Raw genomic sequence first — 19,371 nt, forward strand, 5'->3', positions numbered from 1 at the left:
ATTTACATGACAAAATTTGACTTCATAATTTAATATGATTTTCGCCTACAATATGTTTCTACAAGAAATACACATTTTTTTTATTACTTTTACTATAACTGTACTTGGTATAATTTAATGAATTAATTTTTAAATTACAATAATTATTCTGGGAGATTTTTGCATATTAAATTAGCATTAAGTTGGTGAACAGTACTTCATTTTATTCGTAAATATCTTATGGGAACATAATATTAGATAATAATTTATATATTGTAAATTTGTTCAAATTATTTTTTTTCTATTGTAATGTATTTGTTATGACAAAAATTTATTCATTCCTTTTTATTTATAACTAATTTGTGGACTACTAATCTATGTAACATACACACTGACACGGGATACGAGGACACATGAAATAGGGACACGGGGACACGGAGAAACAAGGACACAGAGACACAGGGACACAGATCTATATATTATATAATTATGAATTATATAAATTGACAATAAAGATTTATTTGCACAAGTATTAATTTATATGACAAAATGTAACATCATCATTTAATATGATTTTCGCCTACGATATGTTTCTGGAAGAAATACAAATTTTTTTATTACTTTTACTATAATTGTACTTGGTATAATATAATGAATTAATTTTTAAATTGCAATAATTATTCTAAGAGATTTTTGCATATTAACTTAGCATGAAGTTGGTGAACAATACTTCATTTTCTTCGTAATATATCTTATGAGAACATAATATTAGATAATTATTTATATATTGTAAATTTGTTCAAATTATTTTTTTCTATTGTAATGTATTTGTTATGAGAAAAATTTATTCATTCATTTTCATTTATAACTAATTTGTGAACTACTAATCTATGTAGCATAAACACTAACACGGGGACACGGGACACGGGGAAACAGGAACATGGGGAAACAGGAACACGGGGACACAGGGACACGGATCTATATATTATATAATTATGAATTATATAAATTGACAATAAAGATTTATGTGCACAAGTATTAATTTATATGACAAAATGTGACTTAATGATTTAATATGATTTTCGCCAACAATATATTTCTGGAAAAAATACACATCTTTTATTACTTTTACTATAACTGTACTTAATATAATATAATTAATTAAATTTTTAATTGCAATAATTATTCTGAGAGATTTTTCCATATTAACATAGCATGAAGTTGGTGAACAGTACTTCATTTTATTCGTAAATATCTTATGTGAACATAATATTAGATAATTATGTATATAATGTAAATTTGTTCAAATTATTTTTTTCTATTGTAATGTATTTGTTATGAAAAAAATTTATTCATTCCTTTTTATTTATAATTAATTTGTGTACTACTAATTTATGTAGCATAGACACTGACACGGGGACACGGGAACCCAAATCTATATATTATATAATTATGAATTATATAAATTGACAATAAAGATTTATGTACACAAGTATTAATTAATATGACAAAATGTGACTTCATATTTTAATATGATTTTCGCCTACAATATGTTTCTGGAAGAAACACACATTTTTTATTACTTTTACTATAAATGTAATTGGAATAATATAATGAATTAATTTTTTAATTGCAATAATTATTCTGAGAGATTTTTCCATATTAACATAGCATGAATTTGGTGAACAGTACTTCATTTTCTTCGTAAATAACTTATGTGAATATAATATTAGATAATTATTTATATAATGTAAATTTGTTCAAATTATTTTTTTCTATTGTAATGTATTTGTTATGATAAAAATTTATTCATTCCTTTTTATTTATAATTAATTTGTGTACTACTAATTATGTAGCATAGACACTAACACGGGGACACGGGGAGACAGGGACACAAATCTATATATTATATAATTATGAATTATATAAATTGACAATAAAGATTTTGGTGCACAAGTATTAATTTATATGGAAAAATGTGACTTCATAATTTAATATGATTTTCACCTACAATATGTTTTTGAAAGAAACACACATTTTTTATTACTTTTACTATAATTGTATTTGGTATAATATAATGAATTAATTTTTTAATTGCAATAATTATTCTGAGAGATTTTTGCATATTAACTTAACATATAGTTGGTGAACAGTACTTCATTTTCTTCGTAAATATATTATGTGAACATAATATTAGATAATTATTTATGTAATGTAAATTTGTTCAAATTATTTTTTTCTATTGTAATGTATTTGTGATGGCAAAAATTTATTCATTTCTTTTTATTTATAATTAATTTGTGGACTACTAATCTCTGTAGCATAGACACTGACACGGGGACACGGGACACGGGACACGGGGACACGGGGACACAGATCTATATATTATATAATTATGAATTATATAAATTGACAATAAAGATTTATGTGCACAACTATTAATTTATATGACAAAATGTGACTTCATAATTTAATATAATTTTCGCCTACAATATGTTTATGGAAGAAACACACATTTTTTTATTACTTTTAATATAACTGTACTTGGTATAATATAATGAATTAATTTTTTAATTGCAATAATTATTCTGAGAGATATTTGCATATTAACTTAGCATGTAGTTGGTGAACAATACTTCATTTTCTTCGTAAATATCTTATGAGAACATAATATTAGATAATTATTTATATAAAGTAAATTTGTTCAAATTATTTTTTTCTATTGTAATGTATTTTTTTTATGAAAAGTTTTCTATTGTAATGTATTTGTTATGGCAAAAATTTATTCATTCATTTTTATTTATAATTAATTTATGGACTACTAATCTATGTAGCATAAACACTGACACGGGGACACGGGACACAGGGACACGAATCTATATAGCATATAATTATGAATTATATAAATTGAAAATAAATATTTATTTGCACAAGTATTAATTTATATGACAAAATGTGACTTCATAATTTAATATGATTTTCGCATACAATATGTTTCTAGAAGAAATACACATTTTTTTATTACTTTTACTATAACTGTACTTGGTATAATTTAATGAATTAATTTTTAAATTACAATAATTATTCTGGGAGATTTTTGCATATTAACTTAGCATGAAGTTGGTGAACATGACTTCATTTTATTCGTAAATATCTTATGGGAACATAATATTACATAATAATTTATATATTGTAAATTTGTTCAAATTATTTTTTTTCTATTGTAATGTATTTGTTATGACAAAAATTTATTCATTCCTTTTTATTTATAACTAATTTGTGGACTACTAATCTATGTAACATACACACTGACACGGGGACACGAGGACACGGGAAATAGGGACACGGGGACACGGATCTATATATTATATAATTATGAATTATATAAATTGACAATAAAGATTTATTTGCACAAGTATTAATTTATATTACAAAATGTAACATCATCATTTAATATGATTTTCGCCTACGATATGTTTCTGGAAGAAACACACATTTTTTATTACTTTTACTATAACTGTAATTCGAATAATATAATGAATTAATTTTTTAATTGCAATAATTATTCTAAGAGATTTTTGCATATTAACGTAGCATGAAGTTGGTGAACAATACTTCATTTTCTTCGTAAATATCTTATGTGAACATAATATTAGAAAATTATGTATATAATGTAAATTTGTTCAAATTATTTTTTTCTATTGTAATGTATTTGTTATGACAAAAATTTATTCATTCCTTTTTATTTATAATTAATTTGTGTACTACTAATTTATGTAGCATCGACACTGACACGGGGACACGGGGACACGAGAACACGGGGACACAAATCTATATATTATATAATTATGAATTATATAAATTGACAATAAAGATTTATGTACACAAATATTAATTTATATGACAAAATGTGACTTCATATTTTAATATGATTTTCGCCTACAATATGTTTATGGAAGAAACACACATTTTTTATTACTTTTACTATAACTGTAATTCGAATAATATAATGAATTAATTTTTTAATTGCAATAATTATTCTGAGAGATTTTTCCATATTAACATAGCATGAATTTGGTGAACAATACTTCATTTTCTTCGTAAATATCTTATGTGAACATAATATTAGATAATTATTTATAAAATGTAAATTTGTTCAAATTATTTTTTTCTTTTTTAATGTATTTGTTATGACAAAAATTTATTCATTCCTTTTTATTTATAATTAATTTGTGTACTACTATTTATGTAGCATAGACACTGACACGGTGACACGGGGACACAAATCTATATATTATATAATTATGAATTATATAAATTGACAATAAAGATTTATGTGCACAAGTATTAATTTATATGACAAAATGTGAGTTCATAATTTAATATGATTTTCACCTACAATATGTTTATGGAAGAAACACACATTTTTTATTACTTTTACTATAATTGTATTTGGTATAATATAATGTATTAATTTTTTAATTACATTAATTATTCTGAGAGATTCTTGCATATTAACGTAGCATGAAGTTGGTGAAGAATACTTCAATTTCTTCGTAAATATCTTATGGGAACATAATATTAGATAATTATTTATATAATGTAAATTTGTTCAAATTATTTTTTTCTATTGTAATGTATTTGTTATTGCAAAAATTTATTCATTCATTTTTATTTATAATTAAATTGTGGACTACTAATTTATGTAACATAGACACTGACACGGGGACACGGGACACGGGAACACAAATCTATATATTATATAATTATGAATTATATAAATTGACAATAAAGATTTATGTGCACAAGTATTAATTTATATGACAAAATTGTACATAATTTAATATGATTTTCACCTACAATATGTTTATGTAAGAAACACACATTTTTTATTACTTTTACTATAATTGTATTTGGTATAATATAATGAATTAATTTTTTAATTGCAATAATGATTTTGAGAGATTTTTGCATATTAACTTAACATGAAGTTTGTGAACAGTACTTCATTTTCTTCGTAAATATATTATGGGAACATAATATTAGATAATTATTTATGTAATGTAAATTTGTTTAAATTATTTTTTTCTATTGTAATGTATTTGTTATGGCAAAAATTTATTCATTCCTTTTTATTTATAATTAATTTGTGGACTACTAATCTCTGTAGCATAGACACTGACACGGGGACACGGAACATGGGGACACGGGGACACAGATCTATATATTATATAATTATGAATTATATAAATTGACAATAAAGATTTATGTGCACAAGTATTAATTTATATGACAAAATGTGACTTCATAATTTAATATGATTTTCGCTTACAATATGTTTCTGGAAGAAACACACATTTTTTTATTACTTTTAATATAACTGTACTTGGTATAATATAATAAATTAATTTTTTAATTGCAATAATTACTCTGAGAGATTTTTTTGCATGTTAACATAGCATGAAGTTGGTGAACAATACTTCATTTTCTTCGTAAATATCTTACGGGAACATAATATAAGATAATTATTTATATAATGTAAATTTGTTCAATTTTTTTTTTATTCTAATGTATTTGTTATGGCAAAAACTTATTCATTCCTTTTTATTTATAATTAATTTGTAGACTACTAATCTATGTAGCATAGACACTGACATGGGGACACGGCGACACAGGGATACAAATCTATATATTATATAATTATGAATTATATAAATTGACAATAAAAATTTATGTGCACAAGTATTAATTTATATGACAAAATGTGACTTCATAATTTAATATGATTTTCACCTACAATATGTTTATGGAAGAAACACACATTTTTTATTACTTTTACTATAATTGTATTTGGTATAATATAATGTATTAATTTTTTAATTACATTAATTATTCTGAGAGATTCTTGCATATTAACGTAGCATGAAGTTGGTGAAGAATACTTCAATTTCTTCGTAAATATCTTATGGGAACATAATATTAGATAATTATTTATATAATGTAAATTTGTTCAAATTATTTTTTTCTATTGTAATGTATTTGTTATTGCAAAAATTTATTCATTCATTTTTATTTATAATTAAATTGTGGACTACTAATTTATGTAACATAGACACTGACACGGGGACACGGGACACGGGAACACAAATCTATATATTATATAATTATGAATTATATAAATTGATAATAAAGATTTATGTGCACAAGTATTAATTTATATGACAAAATGTGACTTCATAATTTAATATGATTTTCGCCTACAATATGTTTATGGAAGAAACACACATTTTTTTTTATTACTTTTACTATAACTGTACTTGATATAATATAATGAATTAATTTTTTAATTGCAATAATTATTCTAAGAGATTTTTGCATATTAACTTAGCATGAAGTTGGTGAAAAGTACTTCATTTTCTTCGTAAATATTTTATGGGAACATAATATTAGATAATTATTTATATAATGTAAATTTGTTCAAATTATTTTTTTCTATTGTAATGTATTTGTTATGACAAAAATTTATTCATTCTTTTTTTTTATAATTAATTTGTGGACTACTAATCTATGTAGCATAGACACTGACATAGGGACACAGGAACACAGGGGGACACAGATCTATATGTTATATAATTATGAATTATATAAATTGACAATAAAGATTTATGTGCACAAGTATTAATTTATATGACAAAATGTGAATTCATAATTTAATATGATTTTCGCCAACAATATGTTTTTGGAAGAAATATACATTTTTTATTACTTTTACTATAACTGTACATGATATAATATAATGAATTAATTTTTTTAATTGCAATAATTATTCTGAGAGATTTTTGCATATTAACTTAGCATGAAGATGGTGAAAAGTACTTCATTTTCTTCGTAAATATCTTATAGGAACATAATATTAGATGATTATTTATATAATGTAAATTTGTTCAAATTATTTTTTTTCTATTGTAATGTATTTGTTATGACAAAAATTTATTCATTCCTTTTTATTTATAATTAATTTGTGAACTACTAATCTATGTAGCATAGACACTAACACAGGGACACAAGGACACGGGACACGGGGACAGGGGACATAGAGACACAGGGACACAGATCTATATATTATATAATTATGAATTTTATAAATTGACAATAAAGATTTATGTGCACAAGTATTAATTTATATGACAAAATGTGACTTAATATGATTTTGCCTAAAATCTTTTTCTGGAAGAAACACAGATTTACTGATAGTGTTTTGTAATAATTGTACTTGGTATAATCTACTTAATTCTATTTTTTAATTGCAATAATTTTTTGGAAAGTTTTTTTTGCATATTAAATTAGAGCATGAAGATAACATGAGATTGGTGAAGAGAACTTTATTTTCACCATAAATACGTAATAGATACATAATATTAGATAATTGTTTATATAATAATTTATTTGTTCAAATTATTGTATTGTTATTGTAATGTATTTATTATGACAAAAATATATTGATGAATTTTTAATTATTTATGTTATGTTATATTAAATTTATTAATATATTAAAAATATGTAAACTTATAGTATTGCAATATATTTAATTTCATTTCATAAACTTAATAATTTATATATATATTTAAATAAAATTATTATTTTTAATATTAATATTTAAATATAAATATTAAAAAAATCCCTGTGCGTTGCACGGGTCAACCGGCTAGTTGCTCAATAAAGTAATGTGTCAGATCCTGGTTCATGGCCACCCATGCAACTTATTGTTTTCACATTCATATCAGTATATCATGCCACGGGCTAATCTTTCCCTTTAAATCCTTTATTCCTTTGTGTCCCGTCATGGCTGAAAATTTGCCCTCAAAGGAAAAATGTATAGATTCGTTGTGATTGAGAAAGACAGACAGCGTTTTGGGTATTACTCAGATTTAGATATCCATGAAAATAATAATAACTTCTGTAACTCACCCTTCTCTACAATCTAAACAGAGACCCGGGAATCAACAAAATACTAAAGAAGATAGTTGGAAGTTACTGCCGATAAATACTATTACAAAAGTCTAGGTATACTACTATTACTTTTTATTATCCAAGGTTTGATCAAAACCAACAACAGCCACATGAACCCAAATTAACCAAGGAAGTTCATGATCACCAAATGAAGCACCAGATTACAGAGAACAAAATCTGCAAAAGCTCGCTCAGGTGCAAGATCCTGCAGTACGATGAAAAGGCAAATACATGTAAGAATATATCAAGTGAACAAGCAAACACAAAATATGAATTCATTTCATTCTTGCTTTGACTTGTCGTGTTAAAGATGTAGGGGTCTAAGTTTGAAACTACATCAGTTAGCCAGATTGTTGAAATATAACACGACGGATAAAAGAAGGAAACCTAAAAATCTTATGGGTTGCAATTTGCAAGGGTAATTGCAGGTTCTCAATTTTAATATATCAAATCAAAGATCAAAATAGACTAGACAAGAATTTTTACCTTGAATTCCTTATTCTCTTTATTCACTTGGATCCTGAGACAAACTGGTCCACAATGAAGGAAGGAAGACAATGATCAGATAGACAGAGAACAAGATTTTATACATATGTTCGTAGCAGGTTTATACGTCCCATGCCGTGCACATGTATCTAGTAGACTCAGAGAGCTCATAGTGTACCAAAATGTGTTTGTGTGTGTATATTCATAACAAGCTAGCCTGCAAATTGTTATAGACCTAGAACACTTACCAGCAAGAACAGCAGTTCCGACACAAGAAAGTACTCCTGATAGGAAGGAGTTAAAAGGAAATGATCCCACCAAAGCCATGTAAACTACCTGTTCACAAACAAAAAGTAAGAACTCGATTTTCAACACATGCAACTTAACACAAACCCACAAAACAGATTGAGCCCTTAAAAAAAATAAAAAATTTCATCGGTACATTTTTCTTCTAAAAACTAGAAGCTGAAAGAATATGCAATAAAGAAACAGGATTACAAATTTCTGGAGGCACTTATCCACACTCGATGCCTGTGCAGTTTCGTTTCACCAGAACATCTAAGGCACAAGCTACTTTATTGCAACCCTCCTCTCTAAGGTCATAATAGGAGGGATTTGTGATTGCGCATTAGAGACCCTTATTCAAGATAGTCCAATTCTGCTTCTATTTCCAGAAAACACAGATAGAGGCTAATAGAATAGCAACATCATTCCTTGAGCTTTGGTAATTCAGAGAAGAATGTATCTTCCATTAAACAAATTCTGTTAATCGAATACCAACAAACAAATTCTGCTTATATTTCCAGTAAATACAGATCAGTTGCTAATCGAATACCAACGTCATTCCCTGAACTTCAATTATTAAGAAAAGAAGAAATTCGCCAAGGTGCAGAAATGGCTATATATATATATATATATATATATATATATTTGCTTCCCAGGATCAGGCACGTGTTATTCCCTTCCATTTTGATTATTTTCAAAACTGTTTTTCTAAAGAATTTCACACTTCTCAGCAACCAATTTCTCATCCAGATTCTAAATTAACAAGTTGTTTCCAAAACAAGTGTTCTTAAAAACACAAAACAGAAACAGGTGGGAGATGCTTTCTCATTCTCTTACTCTAATTCTTCAGTGCTTTGTTCAAGTGTTCATAGGACAAACCAGAAAACCGAAATGCGATCAAATGTGCTCAGGCACAATCAAATTTTAGAAAACAGTAAACTAACAAAGGCTAGATCTTCTGAATTCAAGTATTTTTTTTTAAATACCAAGGTGACATGGCCAATAACAGCGTAAAACTCAAATCCATCAAGCAAGATAAAAAACAGACTGATCTCGCGCTAAATTGATATTCAAATGAGAGAAATTGAGTAAGCAAATGTTATTAGAAAAGGGATTAAGATACAAATGCAGTGAAAGTAGTGGAAAGTACCTGGATGAGAGCGGTGAAAACAGCGAACATGACGTAGAGGTCAATGATCTGAAAGAAAGAGAAAAATTGGGGTTGGAAAAAAGGGAAAAAATAGTGTAGAGATTTTTTGAACGAATGGAGAAGGAAAGAGAGGAACCTTGAGATTTGTGGGGGTTGCGGCATAAGCAGACCAAAGAGCTCGGAAAAGGTCTTGTGCATCCTTGCTGCTAGACCTCGCCATTCTCTCAGATCTTCGCGATTTGGCAATGCACCACAAAAACCCTCTTCTCTTCTCTTCTCTTCTCTAAACTCCAACTTCAACGCACAGAACTCTAAAGTCGTCTTTGCCAAATCACTCCAAGAAATTTCCATTTTTTTTGTCTGTTGGGCTTAGGCCCTAACCCACTTAAAAAAAAAAAATAGCCGATTTTTTTTTATTTCAACTTCTTTATTACTTAAATTTATTTATTTGTCGTGTTAATAAAAATAATTTAAATAGCAAGAGAACAAAACTTGCATAGGTATAAAAGAGATTCTTTTCTCTAATGTATTTAGAATTTAAAAAATTTCACACATTAAATACTTTTATAAATAGTATCATTTTGCTGCAATCAAAATGGAAAAAAAATATATATAAGGAAAAGTGAGATTAGGGAAGAGTGAAGGAGACATTTACCAATTTTAGTGGTTTCAAAATTTACAAATTATAAGTCCCATAAATTTAGCAGCTTCCTTTTTTTTTTTTTGTCTTTTCTCTCATTTCTTCTTTCTTCTTCCCTCTCCCTTCTTCTCTTCTGACAAGTGCCTAAGCTGAAATGGCGTCGTTTTTGTCTATTCTCCCTGCCGTTTCCGCTCGTCCCATTCCCAGAGCCTTCTCCCTCACAAGACCTCCTTTTCAAGCTCACCCCAACATGCATTTCAAAAATCACCGGTTAGTACTCCAATCCCCTCCCCCGACTTCACAATTTCTTCTCCTTCATTTTCTTTTTCTGGTTTAATTTTAAAAATAAAACTGGAATTCTTGTTTTTTCTGCTATTTGTCAGTGTTTGGAACACGTGGGCCGGGAAATTAGTTTACTGGGTTTGGGTTCTTTGCTTGTTCGGTGATGGGTGGTTTGATTTCACACTCGTCAATTTCAGTTTGAGGGTGGAAGTGGATGTAATAGATTGTAAGTTCAATTTCAGGGTTGTTCAGTGAAGGAGTTTATGCTAGTGGTTTCTGTTCTAAGGATTTTAGATATTTGGTTTGGGGTGGTAAAAAGAAACTAAGTCTTTTTAGGCTACATAGAACTGTAAGGTGGGGTTTCAGCATGTTGTAGGTTAACTTATTTAACAAGGATCAATGGTTTACATTGGATTGTAACTAAAAGAATTTGGTATTGATCAAGGAAAGCACTTATGTAGTAATTTTGTGCTGCAGTGTACATACTTTTTTCAATATAATTCTCAATTTTTTGTGTCGCATGTGACAAACACTTTGCATTAAGTTTAGATGGTCTCTGCTTAGCTATTTGGTGATGGTCATGCATTGTTACCGTGGCACAGGCGCACAGTTCATCACTTTTTACGTTATCATTACAGGACCTCCTTTTAGGAGAACCTGGTGGTACGCGGTGAATTCAGTATGCTGTGCATGGTATGGGAATTTCAGTATATGAGGTATACAGGGTTATTTAGGGAGCTATGTAACTAATACTGACCAAGTTTGACTTCCCCTTTGCTTAATGGGGATATGGTATGGTGATTTTGGTACAGAGGGTTATTGTGGAAGTTACGTAACAATGGTGATTGATATTGATCAAGTTGGCTTCCCCCTTTGCTTAATGGGTCCTGATTGTTGAATGATCCTAGACATGATTTAAATATCTATGGAATGCTGCCTAATGGTTTATGTATACTGTTCTGCAGGTTTACAGTTAATTTTAGTTATGCAGAAGCAGGTGTCAGTGCTGATTCTAAATCCAACACCATAGATGTTGTGGCTGATGTTAAAAGTGAACGGGTATGTATATATCTCATTCTTTTAATAATATGAGGCATAGATTATGTATTTTTGGATCTTTTTACATAAAAGTTCTTGCATTTATGTCTCTTTTTGTAGATTGTAGTCTTAGGAGGAAATGGCTTTGTTGGTTCTGCCATATGCAAGGCAGCAGTATCTAGGGGCATAGAGGTCATAAGCCTAAGCAGGTTTGAAAAATGTCCAACCAATTGCCTGCATCTGTCTGTCTATCCGTTTCCTCGTCTCTGTATTTTGTTTTTGCTTATTTAACAAACATTTTGTTTTACAGGTCAGGGCAACCTACTTACACAGGTGCATGGGTAGATCAGGTTACTTGGATTTCAGGCATGTTAACTTAACCTAATAATAAACAGATACATCATTATTTTCTTTATATTGATTAAGGGAATCTGAGCATACACACAAAGAGGGTAGGGTGAGAGTAAAACACCATGTGGATTGTTGAGAAGAGCAGGCAGCTATTAAGATCAATAATGATGCATATAATTTACTCACTTCATATAGTCAACCAATATGTTTATGTTACAGAACTGTGCATATTTATATGTTGCCTTTCTAATTGTGCTTATGTTTATACCCTTTTATAGATAAAAGACATGCAGACGTAACAAAAAATTATGGCACAATCTTAGCACAGGACTTTGGAGTTTTGAAGTTGATATTAAGCATTTGATTGATAGATGTCAAATTAGTGTATTATGAATTCATGGTAACTCAGAATTAACTATGATAAACAGGATTTGCTTTGAATAGTTCTGCAGATTTTAATAGACTGTGATTGGACCTATTAAAGTATAATGTCAATGTTAATATGTTATCTTTAATATTATCTTCTTTACTGTTCCTTGCAATTGTTGGTGTATATCACGTTAGCCTGAAGGTACACACACCTAGTATGATCTGATAGAAAAGATCCTATTGTTTCCTCTGATATTTGGTAGCATGTTAACATAATAATCATATCATTGAATGTATGTTATGAAATATACAAAATATAATGTGTTGCGGCATATAAACAATTTTTCAAGTGATATCCATTTTTTCCTTCTGGAGGCTAATCAGTATATTGCCTGATGTGCAGGAGATGTTTTTTATGTAAACTGGGATGAAGTACTTGTTGGAGCTACTGCAGTTGTTTCAACACTTGGAGGTTTTGGTAGTGACGAACAGATGAAAAAAATTAATGGCGAGGCTAATGTTGTGGCTGTGAATGCTGCAAAGGAATATGGTGAACCATCTCATTGAGCATTAATTTGCAGTTAAATTCACCTGTGTTCGACCTTTATTATTCATGTTAGACTATATTTTAGACAGAGTTTCATTCATACCCTTCCATAATGCAAGACGTAAACTTTTGATAGCAATGTTCTCTGATCTTTATGAAACAAGCATCAACCTCATTTAAATTATTTAATTGTCATATGTTACCACAGGTAGGTAGTTTTATTTGAACAAATGTAATGAATTGTCTAACAGTATCATTACATCAAGAAGATCTCAACTATTTACAAATATGCTAGTAGGAGACGGATCCATATGTAATTTCTAGAGTTCTTTTCTCCGAAGAGATTCTATTCTTATCTGACACTTTGCTGTCTCCAATTTGCTCTGCTTTATTTATTTTTTGAGAATATTTATGGATCTAGGGAAGGAGTAGTGGAATTAACCAATGCAACTAATTTTATAACTGCAAATTACATCATTTTCAGTTGTCACTTAAAATTTGATCAAGCGATAGGATCAATGGTAGGTAAGGTTTAGTTACTAATTGTAATAATGTCATCTGCAATGCATGTGATGTGATTAGTAATGAAATCTTGCTCGAGTAATGAATTAATGAAATATAAGGAAATAGTTATGACCTGGACTAACAAGCAGCTAACTCTGACTTACCAGTTGTGTCAAAAAATCCCTTGGCACTTTCCCAATTCTTCAGCATGTTCATTTTGCACAAAATTTTCTTCACATTTCAGCTTGTTGGTTTGGATGAGAAATTGTTGTAAGCCGTTGTCTTACATTCACGTTAATTCTATTGAGATATGTGTATACTTGCATTCTATTCGGGGTATTTCTTCTTTAGATGCTTTGAATTTATGAATGGAACCATAGATTAATAAATTAATGTGCTATTCTGTTCTCACTCACTTCTGCATTGCAGGAATTCCCAAATTCATCTTGATCTCAGTTCACGATTATAACTTACCATCATTTTTACTTTCCTCTGGGTACTTCACGGGAAAGAGGAAAGCAGAATCCGAGGTTCTCTCTAAATACCCCAGTTCAGGTCATTATTCTAGTCTGTCATGAACTTAAACTAAATTGATATTCCAAATTTGTTAATAAGGATCCAATGGTTACTTATTTGCTGATAGCATCACCAGACCAGATCTGTAAACGATTCAATTTGTTGAATTGAAAAGACTATTTTGAAACAAATATAGCGAAAGCTCGTTGAGGATCCTGCAATAGATTTTCTGGAAGATGAATATCATATTTTTTCAGGATATAAAGCTAATGGATAGGTCTTAAATGTTTTTATTGATTGCATTCTTGAATTTCACTGTCATGTTAACATCTTCAGGTATTGTCTTAAGACCTGCGTTCATATATGGGAAAAGGAGAGTGGATGGTTTTGAGGTTCCTCTGGATTTGGTAGGGGAGCCAGCAGAAAAAATTCTACGAGCAGTAGAGAACTTCACCAAACCTTTAAGCTCTCTTCCTGCATCTGATCTACTCTTGGCTCCACCTGTTAGTGTTGATGATGTTGCATTGGCAGTTATCAATGGTGTCACAGATGATGACTTCTTTGGCATTTTTACAATTGATCAGATCAAGGAAGCTGCCAATAAAGTACGGGTATGATCTACCTACATGTGGGAAGTCAACCGAGATAAAGCTGCAATTACAAAATTTGTACAGGGAGGGAGTAACTACATTGAGGTCATTTTCCTCGCTGCGTTAATAGCAGTAGCTTTTGGAGCAAAATCATGAGTAATGGTGTTAAAAACATATATAATACAATAAGGCAAATTCTCCCTCCACCATATTTTTCCTCTCCATCTCCATATTAATTGCGAATATTAATTGCAAAAAGTCAGTTTTGACCTTTTTAAAAAATTTAAACAATCTTAAATGAAACATAACTTCACCTTTTTAAATAACTTTAACTACATCCCCACACCCACATACGTCTGAAACATTTTCATTCTTTTGTTGTACTCAATGTTTTTTAGTTCAGGAATATTTTTTTTAAGTTTTATACTTTATTGTTGCATTTTACTATTTTTTTTCTGAACTTTGTAGTTTTAAAAAAATAAGCTAATGAAAACACAATAATTGAAAAACTTAATTGGACTATCAATCACCCCAAGCAACCACCACCAGAAAATGAAAATAGAAAACACCATATTTTTTACCATACTTAAAAAGAGTATTGATAGAATTTTAAAATACATTTTTTTACCATACTTAAAATGAGTATTGATAGAATTTTAAAATACATTTTTTTACCATACTTAAAATGAGTATTGATAGAATTTTTAAAAAAAATATGACGGTGCTGGGGGAGAGGTATGGAGTGAAGTATGGAGGTGAAGGGAGAGTTTGCAATGCAATAAACGAGTTTCTCACATGTATATCAAGTGTTAAGGTCTAAAAAGTGATGTAGAAAACAAGAGTAAGCAAAAAACCCTACGTGGTTTATGTGTAAAATTGACAAGACTAATAGGCATTTGTGAACTGTAAATAAAAACTTAAATGATAGTTAATATTTTCAATGAAGAAATAACTTGCGTCTAGATCATGTTATTTACACTGTACATGAACACTAGTAGAATACCAACGATTTGTCCATAAGCTGTTTTAAGCTTATTTTAACCAATTTTCATGGATAATATGCGAAAACAATTTAACAATTTTTCTTAATTGTAGAAATAACTTGTATATAGACAAGTACACGATAAAAAAAAACTTAATGAATAAGCACAATATTAAATAAACTATTTACCCAAATGTATCCAATAGAAATAACTTAAATCATACCACAGACTAAATTAGACGTATGATGATATTCAACTTTGGCATCGACGCAAGCATGGTTGGGCTCTCATAAGCCATCATATAGACCCAGTAACACCATTTCAACTCTCCTTGTGAAGTTAAGAAAAAAAGTAATAAGTGATGGGATCACTTTTCTCTCGCTAATACCCAACTACTAAATACAGACATTAAACAACAACAAAAAATTATCCATTTTAAAGTTCCGCGATCCAAACCAAATCGAGCAAGAAATTCATGTCTGCAGCAGACAGCAAAAACACTTCCTGAATATATCCAGTAAAATATTGCTAAGAAAACTAGCACCGGGGCTTCAAAATTTATGAGCCAGCCTGTCCAATCAGATCATAATACCATAGCTCTGATTTCCCAAAGAAGCTACGATGAAGATCAATAACCCAATTGTTGAGAAATAATCACAATAAGAACCCATTTGACTCTACTTGAAGATGTAGTTGTTTATATTTGTCTTCTGTTTTGAATGGATTGTTGAACAACATACCTGTCATCATCATAACACCAATCATTATACGAAAAGAAAGGAAAACATACAGGTAGAGGTTTGTTTGAGATAACCCAAACAGCTCACTAAACATGTAAACCAGACAGTTTTTTATGCAAACAGCTCAATAATCACTAATTATGTAATCATATTATTCTGTGCCAAAAATAATTTCCTTCAATCATGTGTTTCAATTGAATGAACAATTATATATAGCACAAAGACAAAAACTAAAGTCTTTTAAGTAATGAAAAGTTTAATAATACTCAGATAATCCAAAACACTATATTTTGTTAAAATAATAATAAAATTTATCAATTACCTATAGCAAGTTAGATATATGCTTGAATAACAAATGACCAACATTAATCATAAATAAAACTTGCTTAGCACTTACTTTCCAGTATAGAAGCCAGCAGAATACCAGGCATTCAAAACAGCAGCAAGATCCGTTTCAGGACCATTAATTTCTTCAGGTTCAGAATTGTTTCTCTCTTTTCCTGAATTGCATGTAGCAAACACAATTATAATGATCACCAAATAAACTAAAAAATTGAGATAGTAATGAAATAAAGCCCCATATCTAGATAACAAAGTAAAGCCATAGAAACATAACAAGGTCGAAGGACATTAAGCATTTGATAACTGTGATAGTTTCATCAACAAACTAAACAAAACCCAGGAAGGAAAGAGGAAATATTTATGTTACAATATGTGAATCGTTTAAAAACCAACATACATTAAAACAGTTGATACCAAACTTTATAAACAACAAGTGATGGCAAGTTATTATTGCCAACTAGAATGTAATTCAATTCTTAACTCATCAAATCAAATTACAATGGTTCACATGAAACTATAAACTACACAAACATTGTGAGAAAAACAATGGATTTACCTTCATTTACATTAAAATCACCAGATATGGTTGTTCTAATAGTAGACAGTGCCTTCTCTGCAGCTCCCATTGCCATTTTGCGAATTTTATCATCTTCACAAGGAAATGACATTTTATGATCCATTTCCACAGAAGCATTGTTACAAGGCTTGCCAACAGATAATCCACCCAAAGAGCAACCATGAACTGTGTTCATGGTTGCTGGCTGACATTGACTATAACAGGGGCAACATGTACAGACAGCATTTGGATCAGAAACTTGGTATGCAGCCATTGAATACTCTTGAGAATTAGAATATGGTACACTAGAACTAGAAACAGCAGCCTCATTTTGGTAATTCAAAGTGCCATATTGATTGAGTTGCTCCAAAATCTTCACCCTTTTCTCCTCAAGTTCATAATACTGCGCAACTAACTGATTATAATCATCTACACCTTCCGCATATGCATAACCGCTCTGCCCACTCTGGATGCCTTGACCACTTATTGAATCTAGGCAAGATTGGTCTACCAGTGACTCTATGTGATGATCCTCTTCCAGTTTTGACTCATTACTAGTCTCACCTGAATCAAGCACGTCAGTAGCTGGAATATGGTCATTCGGGTCAGCATCCCTGAGTTCAATAAAGCAAAACAAATTGAGAAAAATGAATAACAATAAAAACTACTGCCGTGTACTATAAGCCTATATCGTGACCTAATTTCTCTTTGACAGCATTAACATTGAAAAATCATTTGAGACCTTTTCTTGATGGCATAACAGCATCAAGCTATGACGGTTTATGTTCGGTTTAATGCACTCCATCATACAATTATGAGAAGTGGAAGGCTAAACAAAGACTAAAATTGTCCAGTGTAGGACATACTAATAATAATGCCGATACAACTTGTTACACGTTTGAGAAATACCACGGAATGCACGGTAGCTCGATAAAAAAAAAAGAATATATATTATTTAATAAACACGAAGAAGATTGAAGCATGTTTCAATCGAGTGTTTTGGTTCAACAATTATACGCTCACTAATGCGAGTTGAATCGAACCTTGTAGGGTCGGAACTTGCGAAGTCAACATAAGAGGCTTTTTCTCCGATCACTGTCTCCGCCTCTTGAGCGACGGCGTCTTTGTTCTTGCCGCTGATATGCATTTTCTGTAAATATATAAATTGCGAATTTAATAGATAAACACATAATTTGAATGGCGAAGAGTGATGGTTACGAAATTATTTGGCATTAGAGAGAGAGAGAGAGAGAAGAGAACCTTGTAAGTGGAAATAGCGTGGTCGAAGGCAGTGATGAGAGCTGAATCGTCCCATAGATCTCCTTCCTTCTTCCCCATGCTCTGTTTTTCGATTTCGCACCTTCCTTCTTCCCAATCCTAAAACCCTTTCGAATTTAAACCCTCACACCACCATCAAATGATACAAAAAATTGAAGGGGTAAAAAGTCACAAACCTATTTTCAGATTAAGTATAATTATATATTCTTAAATAAAATATTTAAAGAATAACAGAAAATTAAATAAAAATAATTCAAAACATTTAAAAAAATATCTACCTAAATTATTAGTTATTGATATAGTTGATAAAGGAGTTAAAGGCAGATTTACACGGAGCATATATATGTTTAATACTATCATCAAGTTAATAGTTAATAGTTTTGACTTGATCATTGTAACATTATAATTATCAACATCTCTACATAAAATACTAAAAATTATATTCTTGAAAATCAAACAATTCTTTCTTGTGCCAAAAAACAAAAAAAATTACAGGGTTTAGTAAAAGCGACTAGAAAAAATCTATTTTTGAGAATAAAAGTTGAAAACAAAAATGTAGATGTGAATTTACTTCAGTTTGTTGATAACATCTTTTTCATTTGTGAGTTCACTATGCAGAATATCATGGTTATCAATGTTATTCTAAGATGTTTCGAATTAAGTTCTGGCCCTAGAGTAAATGTGGTGAATATGTACTACGAAATTCTACATTGTAGCCTAATGGA

General features: G+C 29.6%; 3 protein-coding genes across 3 annotated transcripts; 1 reads left to right on the forward strand and 2 right to left on the reverse strand.

The window, feature by feature from the left end:
- Window positions 1–7,888: 7,888 nt before the first annotated feature.
- ATDAD1 (Defender against death (DAD family) protein) lies at window positions 7,889–10,159 on the reverse strand. Its single transcript, XM_068612883.2, has 5 exons — window positions 10,047–10,159; window positions 9,911–9,958; window positions 8,724–8,811; window positions 8,476–8,519; window positions 7,889–8,194 (listed from the first exon to the last, which is right to left on the reverse strand). The coding sequence occupies exons 1-5, from the start codon at window positions 10,128–10,130 to the stop codon at window positions 8,111–8,113; spliced, it is 348 nt and encodes a 115-aa protein (XP_068468984.1). The 5' UTR covers window positions 10,131–10,159; the 3' UTR covers window positions 7,889–8,110.
- A 389-nt stretch (window positions 10,160–10,548) lies between these two features.
- LOC137811228 (NAD(P)-binding Rossmann-fold superfamily protein) lies at window positions 10,549–14,953 on the forward strand. Its single transcript, XM_068612882.2, has 7 exons — window positions 10,549–10,820; window positions 11,798–11,891; window positions 11,991–12,079; window positions 12,181–12,236; window positions 12,994–13,140; window positions 14,071–14,196; window positions 14,494–14,953. Exons 1-7 carry the CDS (start codon window positions 10,705–10,707, stop codon window positions 14,772–14,774), a joined length of 909 nt encoding a protein of 302 aa, XP_068468983.2. The 5' UTR covers window positions 10,549–10,704; the 3' UTR covers window positions 14,775–14,953.
- A 919-nt stretch (window positions 14,954–15,872) lies between these two features.
- Window positions 15,873–18,830, reverse strand: LOC137811230 (uncharacterized). Its single transcript, XM_068612885.2, has 5 exons — window positions 18,629–18,830; window positions 18,412–18,518; window positions 17,369–17,982; window positions 16,868–16,970; window positions 15,873–16,470 (listed from the first exon to the last, which is right to left on the reverse strand). The coding sequence occupies exons 1-5, from the start codon at window positions 18,704–18,706 to the stop codon at window positions 16,428–16,430; spliced, it is 945 nt and encodes a 314-aa protein (XP_068468986.2). The 5' UTR covers window positions 18,707–18,830; the 3' UTR covers window positions 15,873–16,427.
- Between the last annotated feature and the right edge of the window lie 541 nt (window positions 18,831–19,371).

Source organism: Phaseolus vulgaris, chromosome 2 (genome assembly GCF_051622355.1).
Source record: "Phaseolus vulgaris cultivar YP4 chromosome 2, ASM5162235v1, whole genome shotgun sequence".
Lineage (NCBI taxonomy): Eukaryota > Viridiplantae > Streptophyta > Magnoliopsida > Fabales > Fabaceae > Phaseolus > Phaseolus vulgaris.